At 41.5% G+C, this 10,336-nt stretch overlaps 1 protein-coding gene across 1 annotated transcript; it reads left to right on the top strand.

Moving 5' to 3' along the window:
* Window positions 1–214: 214 nt before the first annotated feature.
* On the top strand, window positions 215–10,121 carry SOD2 (superoxide dismutase 2). Its single transcript, XM_068152691.1, has 5 exons — window positions 215–307; window positions 1,899–2,101; window positions 6,422–6,538; window positions 8,218–8,397; window positions 9,618–10,121. Exons 1-5 carry the CDS (start codon window positions 279–281, stop codon window positions 9,761–9,763), a joined length of 675 nt encoding a protein of 224 aa, XP_068008792.1. The 5' UTR covers window positions 215–278; the 3' UTR covers window positions 9,764–10,121.
* Window positions 10,122–10,336: the final 215 nt, after the last annotated feature.

The raw sequence follows: 10,336 nt of genomic DNA, 5'->3' as shown, positions 1-10,336 counted from the left end.
GCTTCACCTCGGCTTGCAGTACTGTGAGCCTAGAGTTTTAAAATAACGGATTTGTATAGTGGTTCTATTTATAATATTGTGCTATATAGATGGTACTTTTCCTAGTTTGAAGTATTACAGTAACCGCAACACGGCCGACCGCTAATCGCCGAAGCTCACCTCCCCCCACCCCGCCCCCGGCTGCCCGCCCTCCGCCCCGCCTGCCCAGCCGATGCTCCCCGCCCCGCTGCAGACGCGGTTGCGCTGTAGGTGTAGTGCCCGGCCGTGAGAGAGCCGCCATGTTGTGCCGCTTCGCCTCGGCGGGCAGGTGAGAGCTGCGCCACGGGAAGGTGGGGGAGCGTAACGGGGAGCAGAGCACAGTAGCATAAGGCGGTGGCTAGGCCGTCTTTCCCGTCCGCTCCTAGCCGTGGGCAAGGGGAGAAGAGGAGGATGTGGTAGGGTCACCCACCCCTCGGTGGCGTCCCGCCATTTCGGGAGGAGGAAGGTGGTGCTGCTGCTAAGTGCCCGCAGGGCTCGGTGCTGCTTCGGACAGTGGCACAGCTGGGCAGTTGTCCTTTCACCTGCCCGGGCTCTGTCCTTGTCCTCTGCTGAGGGGCCCTTGTCACCTGATGTGGTGCTGCCTGCCCCTCTCTAGCTGCTAGCCATGGTAGTCACACTCGGCCTCTTTGCAGGATCCCGAGGGTTTTGCTGGTTTATGTCAAGGTCACCAGTGAAAAAAAGGGCCTTGGGAATTGACCTTCCTCTCCCAGCCCAGCGGTTCTGCTTTCATCGTGTCGAGTCTCTTAACAAGTGTGAGGTGATAAAATGGGGAAGGGTAACCAGAACCTAAGTGGTTTTCTATCCTGGACATCGCGGCAGCCCTGTCATGCAGCGTATGGCTTTGGGATGCCTGCCATAGAGACGGTGAGGTGCATGACTTGGCGCAGGAGGCATTAACACTCAAGGGGTTGGTTCAGGCCTGGGAACCCGGTGACTGGCTTTTTCAGGTTTCTTATTTTTCAGTGCAGAGACTTGCATAGTGAGGGAGGGAAACTTATCAGAGATACTTGTAGTCTGATTTTAATCAATACAGTTGTTAACTGTTGGAATGTGCTGCCCAGGGGGGTGGTGGAGTCACCATCCCTGGAGGTGTTCAAGAGGGCATTGGACGTGGCACTTGGTGCCATGGTTTAGTAGTCATGAGGTGTTGGGTGACAGGTTGGACTTCATGATCTTTGAGGTCTTTTCCAACCTTATTGATTCTATGATTCTTTGTCTTGGCAGGCTCCAAATGAGTGCCATTTCACCACCCAAACTGTGACAGGCTCTTGTCCTGCGTTTCTGCAGCGTCTGCTACTGTCGTAGCCCTAGACCCCAAAAGTGCCCTACATGCTGTAACACTATAATAGATGAATGAGGGGGTTGACTTCTGGGACAGTAGTGGAGCAGACAGACCATAGTTAACACATGGTTTAGTCGTGAGGTCTGTGGTGACAGGTTGGACTCGATGGTCTTTGAGGTCTATTCCAACCTTAGTGATACTGTGATACCGCAATACAGATTAGGTGAAGCTTTGAATGCTAGCATGTTATTGCTAGCTTTCCCTTCTCCCCACCTTTGCTTTGCCTGCATGTGGGGGGACAGTGTGACTCTGCAGGGGATTGGGAAGTTTGATTGGAGAAGTGGTGGCTTTACCTTGCAGAGCCCCAGATGTGTGACCTTCATGTGAATTTATCTCTGCAGTTAATCTACTGAGTGAGCTTGTTTTGAACTTCAGAAAAATGGAAATTTGACTTCTTTATCTAAGATAATTCCTCATGTATTTAGAGCAGCTGATCATAAGAGTTCTGGTTTCAGTAGTAAAGCCAAAGTACTGAATAAGATTACTTCTTTCTGTTTTTTTCTTTTTTCTCTTTTAGAAGCAGTGCTAAATTGATAGCACCATTAGGATGCTTGGTCTCTAGGCAAAAGCACACTCTTCCTGATTTGCCATATGACTATGGTGCTCTGGAACCTCACATTAGTGCAGAGATCATGCAGCTGCACCACAGCAAACATCATGCTGCCTACGTGAACAACCTGAATGTTGCGGAGGAGAAATACAAAGAAGCACTGGCAAAAGGTTTGTATAGCCATAGTCAACAGATGAGATGGAAGCTTGTTGACACAGATGATACAGGAGAAAAAAAAAATGCTTCTCAAGGGAAATAGTTTCTTCTAAAAGTTTTGGGTAATGTAATTCAAGCTTCTTTTTTTTAATAAAGTGGAATATTATTAGAAGCTTTCATTATAAGCTTTAGTGGTGTTGATAATTGGAAACTAGATGTAACTAAAAGGTATGAATTCTGTTCTTTGTAGACTACACAACTACAAGAAAATTAATTGATTTTTGTGTATTTAGTCCATATTTCCAATAGTAACTTGAACCAGAGACTGAGTCAGTAGGAAATTTCAGTCATTTTACAAAATAAATACTTTGTAATGAAAAATTAGTAAACATATAATATAAAATTCGTGCACCTTGAAGGTTTTTCACATCAGATGCTCTGTGTATTCCTGTGAAATAATCTTTGTTGCCCAAAAGTGGAGGTAAGACAAATGTGCAGTTAATGTCTACAACACCCATTGAAGCATCAGTTGCACTGGCGGGTTAGATTAAAGACTCATGTAGGTTGTACGCCATTCTGAGACACTAAAATATGCAGCCAGCTATCATGGAATTTTTTTGTTGAGATCTGAAATTGAAGTTTGAGATCTGCTGACTTCTATGAAAACTTCACAGTTATTGTAGCAAGGCTATGCTGAAACACAAGAGTGCTTTTTATAAAATCAGTCTTTCAGTTGGTCTAATGAAAAGGTGTGAATTAATATGTATATCATTTTATGAAGGTGGAATATTTTCTGTTTGTTGTGATATTCTTTCTAAAGAGTATGAATACTTCTTTATAAGTCATTCCCTTCTAATTGTTAGGTTGCTTCAAAGTGTAATTTAACTGTTTAGGCTTGGATGAAAGTGAGAATTGTCAATATCTGAGTAAACTTGAACCCTCTATCCCTTGATGATCACCAGAGTGCTTGAATAGAGAATGTTGGATACCTGTGAAAGTTTGAAGTGCTTAAGGAAGCCTAAAAATAACTTTTGTACTCTTTATTAATGAACTAGTGAGATTTGATTAAGAGTCAGGCATTTGAAATTGGCTGCTGCTTCATTGTCCTAGCAGTGGTGGATCCAGGAAAATTAGATTCTAGAGATTTAATTATTGCAAACACAATTAAGGGGGGAGCCTGAACTATAAGGAAACAGTTATGCATTTGTTGTTACTAATGTTTAATGACCAAGGCTTCACCCGCTAGTGGAAGCAGAATTTCTGTTTAGCAGGATCATCTACAGTGTAGTGGATGCTTTGAGGTACTTAAAAAAGGACTGTCCTTTGAGAGAGTCTCATTCCTTGCTTTGGAAATGGTAGAAGTTCATCTTCTGTTACAGATTTTGCAGGCATTATTCTCCAGATGGATAATGTATTAGTGGTGGGTATGCACACCAAAGCAGACAGATACTTGCTTGAGATGCATGTGAGTGTATGTTTTGGTTTAGTTTTGTCTGTTTATCTGTTATAATGGGTATCCCAGTATACTGTGCATAGTATTTTTGCTCGTAGACCAGACTTTAGGAAAGGGCAAAGTCTGACATCTCGCAATATTACAGATTCTTTTTCCATACTTAAAATCTGAGCATGATCAATAATCTCTCTGTGCTGCATTTCAGCGTTGGGTTGCATAGCATGCTTGATTAATATCAAATATCTCTTCTGGATAACAGAACCTTGTGAATGGCTTTTGTTCAGAAATAGAAAGTATTCTCTTCAGATTACCTTTAACATATTCTTCACCTATCTGTATCTGCTTAGAAAACTTAAATAAAAGCTGTTTTGAGTCGAGTCCCACTGGCTTATGTTGTCGCCTCATTTGAAAATCATAGAATCATTTAGGTTGGAAAAGACCTCTAAGATCAAGTCCTCCAACCATTATCTAACTACCAAGTCTGATGCTAGACCATGACCCTTGGCACCATATATATGGATTGTTTAAACACCTTCGGGGGGTGGGCATTTAGTCACCTCCCTGGGGAGCCTGCTTCTGTGATAAGATGCAGCACAGGACTTCCAGCATAAACTGGTTCTGATAACTGGTTCATCAAAATGTGAAATGTGCAAGATTTGCTAACTGAAGTATATAAACTTGAAATTTGTTTTTAGTGAAAACTTTGGTTTACCATAATTTTCCCTGCTCTTTTCTGAACTGTCATGTGACCTGTGGTGCTTTATTTAACTGCTTTTGCAAGGAAACAAATGACTCTTGGTAGAGAAACAGAGGTAACTGTTTCTTGAGCACCTCTAATCTGTCTTCCTTTAGTGAATTGATCTCTGTGGCTGTGTTGAGGAGTGTGGTAAGCTGGAGTAAAGGCTGGGGCCTCTGTCTACAAATACATTCCAAGATACTTTTGTCCTAATTTAGGGGAAGTTACTTTTTTCCCCCATTGTCTTTTCCAGTGCAAAGTTCAGCAGGACTGATCGGACTGCACCACAAATACTGTATTCTAAGAACAATGGTCTAGTGACCCTGAGGAACAGGTTCCTCTAAGGAATGGTGAAATAAAGAGTGATAAAGACATTTGGGGCTATTTTTTGATGTTCTGTATCTTTTGGGTGAACTTAAAAGTCATTAAAGCATGCAAAATTCAAGGAAAATGTCCTAAGATGCCATTTGAGTGGTGGGTACAAGAGATGTCTCATCCTTGATACCTGAGTTAAGCAAAGAGTGTTTTTTACTACCTGATTGGATGTTTTGTTCCAGTCCTGTGTCTGTCCGTAGTTTGCGAACGTTATGAGGAGATACAGAGACCATGCAATTCTCTATAAAAGCCTTAGTGACATGTATGCTGCTGCTCTCTGACTTGCCTTCACTTCTATGTTAAGGTACTCAGTCATTGCTGTCGGAAGATTTTTACCACTCAGACCTTAGAGAGAGGAAACAGCTGCCCCTGATAAAGCGTGAAGAGCTGTTGACATGTTTCAGTTCTTTTAAAAGCCAGAAGAACATTCAGAACACTTGTGCTGAAATGGTGCAACACTGCTTAGAGACACAAGGCATTTTGTGGAGAGGGAGGAAGTACAGGGCTGCCTGATCTTGACTTCAAATGCAGAGTTCTGTCATGTGAAGTAAAATCATCTGGGTCACTGTCTTTTCCTGCAGGTGTCTTCCTCCAAAAAAGAAATGAAACAAAACGTAGGAGGGAGATGAGCGTTTTGTTTCTGCATGTACTCACTGTAGGCATCTTACCTCAAGTGCAAACTGCCCTTTAAGAAGCTTAAAAACTGTTAGTTTGTGAGTCAGTGAGCTAATGGGTGAGCAATGTTCTTCTGTTGCAGTGGTAATACTGAGCAGTTTACAAGTATTGGGTCCTTGAAGTGTTCTGTTTGTGCTAATTGCTTTATTCTGCTGTAAAAAGCTCAACATGAGCTCTCAATGTGCACTTGCAGCCCGCAAAGCCAATCAGATCCTGGGCTGCATCAGGAGAAGTGTGGCCAGCAGGTCGAGGGAGGTGATCCTCCCCCTCTACTCAGCCCTGGTGAGACCCCACCTGGAGTACTGTGTCTAGTTCTGGAGCCCCTATTACAAGAGGGATGTGGAGGTGCTGGAAGGTGTCCAGAGAAGGGCCACAAGGATGATCAGAGGGCTGGAGCACCTCTCCTATGAGGACAGACTGAAGGAGTTGGGGCTGTTCAGTCTGGAGAAGAGAAGGCTCCGAGGTGACCTAATTGTGGCCTTCCAGTATCTGAAGGGGGCCTACAGGAAGGCTGGGGAAGGACTTCTCAGGATATCAGGTAGTGATAGGACTAGGGGGAATGGAATGAAGCTGGAGGTGGGGAGGTTCAGGCTAGATGTGAGGAGAAGGTTCTTCACCATGAGAGTGGTGAGACCCTGGAATGGGTTGTCCAGGGAGGTGGTCGAGGCCCCGTCCCTGGAGGCGTTTAAGACCAGGCTGGATGAGGCTCTGTCCAGCCTGATCTAGTGTGGGGTGTCCCTGCCCATGGCAGGGGGGTTGGAACTAGATGATCCTTGTGGTCCCTTCCAACCCTGAATGAAACTATGAAACTATGAAAATGGCAGTAGATCTTAGGTGTCTAGTATTGTTTGCCCAGTAGTTGCAATATTGGCAGATCAGATATCATTACAGCATAAGAAAAGGTCAACGATTAAGAAATATTTAATTTTGTCAGTGACTATCTGAAATATCTGTGTAACAGTAACAAACATTGCATTTTCTGGAGGTATTTTATAGTAAGATTCAAAAGATTTTGGAGATTGATGGAGGCTTAGTGGTTGCTGTGGTGATGATAATGTTCTTATTTATCTCTATTTTTATCTTTTCCATCCTTAGGTGATGTTACAGCTCAAGTGTCACTTCAGCCTGCACTGAAGTTCAATGGTGGGGGTCATATCAATCACACCATCTTCTGGACAAACCTTTCTCCTAATGGAGGAGGAGAGCCTAAAGGTTAGTGCTTGTTACAGTGGTTTATTAGATCAGATTTCATTAACTAGTCGAACTGATAATATTTTCTCTCTTTGAAAGACTGTGGAAGGTTTTTATTTTTCAGTATTAATTTGCCTTTCTATATGACAGTTGCCACAATTCTGAGGAACTGAGGCTGTTTCAGGTGCAAACCCAAGAATAAAAAAAGCTAGCCCTGTGCTAAGTATTTTTAATTTCTAAAGATGATGGTGTGTACAGTAGAAAATACTTGTCTATTGTTACCTTGTTCTCTCTGTCTTCAGAAGAGAAAATAGTTGTACAAAGCTATGCTGTACTTGGTAAAAAATGTGCTGCAAATTGTCCAAACTAGTGACTAGATTTATGCTCTGGTTTGAATAGGGATAGTTTAGCAAATAAAGCCTAGAGGAAGAAATCCCCTCTAGGAGGATAGAGTAGTGATTATCTGTAAGTGACCTGCAATTAAAGGTAAAGGCCCTATAATACAGATCTTACAAAAGCTGTTGTGGTAAACCTGAAGGGTTTTGAATAAGGTTGATGTGCCTGTCTGTAAATTGATGGGCTTTGAGTGTTCTACTCAGATTCAGAGTTCATAGGTGACATTTGCTTATGACTTGACTACCCTGGAAGTACAAAGATGCTCTGAAGATGTTACAGCTAAGACTAGAGCATAAAGTTTTGAGGCTTCACAGTTGAAATTTCAATAAGCAGTTCTGACATCAGTCCCTTTCTGGTAGAAATTGTTTTCAGATGACACTGTCAGAAAAGATGCTTTAAAGCCTGGATTTTTGTCTCCCAATTTCCATGAAGATTTTGAGAAAGTGAGTGAGCTTGATATGTCATCTTTCAGTTTCAACTGAATGATTCAAAGGTTTTGTAGGGAGCCTGTTAAAGCCTGTCTTAAGATACACTTGCAGTTATCACAAGAGATTTTCAAGACCATCTGTGTGAAGCTGGAAGGAATGAATAATTCTCCAGCATTGCACTGTATTCTTACACCTGTTGATTAGAAAGGAGCCTAGATACCATCAGGTTTTAAGCAACCACCTAAATCTGAAAACCAAAAGTGTGTTAGGGTATAGGGGAAATGAAGTTTGACAGTGTATTGTTACACTAAATGTTAGTTTCTGTTCTCTTAGCCCCAACAGATTAGTTTAGGAATTATATAGAAGGGATTTACTTAGCCATGTTAAATAGACAGCTATAGAAGCAGATGTAAATCTAAAATCTGGGAGAAGTGGTTAAATATGTCTTACTATGTGTAGATGCATTATACTGATATCAAAGCTATCCAAATATTTTGTTGTACTAAGACAAGGAAATCACAGTCCCTTAATATTGTTGTTCTGTATATGCACACTAGCTTCTTACATTATTTCCTAGTCCTCTGTGCCATTCTTCTTCCTTTTAGACAAGAATGTCAGCTCCTAAGTATCCAGTTTATAGCACACTGCCTGTGTCTGTGAGGACAGCAAGCCTGACTGCTGCACTAATTTCTTTCCAGTCTGCTTGTCCTCTTAAGCAGATTGGGACAGAGCTGTTAATTAATGATGCAGCTACTCTGTCTAGACACTTCCTTCCTTTCTGCTCTTCTTTCCTTCTATTTCCAGGTGGAAAATAGAAATAGAAAGATGTTAAGTTGCTGATGTTCTGTGTTCTTTCTGTGTTCTTTTTTTTCAAAGGGGAATTGTTGGAAGCCATCAAGCATGACTTTGGTTCTTTTGCAAACTTCAAGGAGAAGCTGACAGCTGTATCAGTTGGTGTTCAAGGATCAGGCTGGGGGTGGCTTGGCTATAACAAAGAGCAGGGACGCTTACAAATAGCAGCTTGTGCAAATCAAGACCCTTTGCAAGGAACAACAGGTAGGTTCCTTTCCACTTCTCTCTCTGTAGATTTCATAGGCAAGTGTATGATATCTGAAAATGGGTTTGTGGACAAATACTAAGAAGAAATTGCTGATAACTAGGGCTGGAAAACTGAACATCAGTCCTAGCAGAAGTGAAAACAGTTGCAGTTTTTAGAATAGCATTTGTAGAGTAGGACTTAAAAACTGTGAAGACCACTAAGGTCTAAAGTCTGTCTGGTCCAGGGGTAAAGTACCCTCCCTTCGCAGGTTTAGCTTAGGTTCCTTTGGATTATTTTTGAGTTACTGGAGTAGCTTGTCTGTATCAAGGAGGGTTAAGCCTGTAGATTTTCTGTGGTGGAGAGGCTATTCATAGAACTGTCAGTGCAGGCCAGACAACAGCAGAGAGGAGGATGTACACAGTAAACATTATTGGTACAGTAAACAGTATTAGTACAGAGTCGTGAGTAGCAATTAAATAAGCATTGGCTGTGGATGAATTTACAGCTAGGCAAGCAACATAGTACTGGCAATAATTGCTTTTACTTGCTGGGAGAGACGTGGAAGTGATGATATGCTGGACACCCTCCACAGAAGGAAGAGGTTATGGCTAATGAGAATGCTGCCTGCAGCAGCCTTTTGTCCAAATTGTATTGCAGCTTTCTTCAGACATGTTCTGTAGAACAGAGAGAATGGCAAGGAATTTTATCTTTTGCCAGCAGTCTGTGTGCTGCTTATTGGTAAAGAAAAAAAAAGGTGAAAAAAAGGTAAAAAAAACAGGGACATACAACATAATGGGAGTAAATTACACATGCACACACCATGAAAACTCAGTTATAAACTCAGAAGGGTATTTTAGCATAAAAGCAAGGAAAGTAATGAGATGCTTAATTAATAACTTAAAATACTAGAAGCAAACAGTCATGGCAAGGGGCTCCTTCATGGTGTAACTTTTTATGAAAATACCTGAAAAGATGTAAATCTTTCAAAAATTACTTCTTTTGCTTTCAGTTGTTTTCAAGGCAGTTGTAGAGTATTCATGGTTGTTTATCTTAAGTCTTTCAGTTTATGTAGTTTGTGTGTGTATGTGGAGAGCAGATAGTTCAAACAGTGTAAAATATTGCAATAAGCACCTTCTTCCTGTAGAAGACACCTAAGAAATTGGGTACAAAGTTGGGATGCAATGTAAGCCTTTACATGTAGATGTCAAAAAACCTGTTTTGTTTTGGTTTTGCACAGGTCTCATTCCTTTGCTAGGAATTGACGTATGGGAACATGCTTATTATCTTCAGTATAAAAATGTTCGACCTGACTATTTGAAGGCCATCTGGAATGTGATCAACTGGGAGAACGTATCTTCAAGATATGCAACCTCCAAAAAGTAGAGTGGAATTCTTGCACAGACTACTAAAATGTCACCACTTCTACTCTGATACCACTCTTGTAGTAGTGCCTGTGGCTTACAACTGAATTGTTCTACTGCTGAAAACACTTAGCTCATCCACCAAAAGCATTTCATAATCAAGCAAAGTGTCTGCTTGTTTAATTCTGTGAGAAGTATTTACATAGATTTTTGAAGCTTTAAACTGTTGTGCAACAAAAGGAGACACTTTACATAAAACATAGATCACCTTGCTGAAGCTTAATGAGGTAATGGATTTCCTTGTTGCACTAAAATGCCTAAGTGGAAACATGTACTTTATGTTACCATAAACAAATAAAACTCAAAAGAAGGATCTTCGATATTTGTCTTTAAGAGACTTGTTTTTAGTACTAATTGGCCCAGTTACTTAATTGATTTGGAAGGAGAAGAGAAATATCTTTTGTAGTATGTTGTATTACAGGTTATGGAGCTTTCTCACTGCTTGGAAAAATGAGATGAAAGGGGAGATAAGCCTTTCTGTGCCTTGCCTGAGCTTGGCTGTCTTCAGTTGTCCCTGCCTGTTCCTGGATCTCTT

This window comes from Melanerpes formicivorus, unplaced genomic scaffold, assembly GCF_026170545.1.
Source record: "Melanerpes formicivorus ecotype bairdi unplaced genomic scaffold, bMelFor1.0.p_v2 SCAF_2, whole genome shotgun sequence".
Classification (NCBI taxonomy): Eukaryota; Metazoa; Chordata; class Aves; order Piciformes; family Picidae; genus Melanerpes; species Melanerpes formicivorus.
Note: the sequence above shows the minus strand (reverse complement) of the source record. Positions and strands in the feature narration are given on the sequence as shown.

Excerpts from the sequence above, each read along its gene's own strand:
- SOD2 (XM_068152691.1), top strand. The coding sequence starts at position 279 with ATGTTGTGCCGCTTCGCCTCGGCGGGCAG. Across the intron at positions 308-1,898 it reads CGCTTCGCCTCGGCGGGCAG|AAGCAGTGCTAAATTGATAG; the intron begins GTGAGAGCTGCG and ends TTTCTCTTTTAG. Across the intron at positions 2,102-6,421 it reads CAAAGAAGCACTGGCAAAAG|GTGATGTTACAGCTCAAGTG; the intron begins GTTTGTATAGCC and ends TTCCATCCTTAG.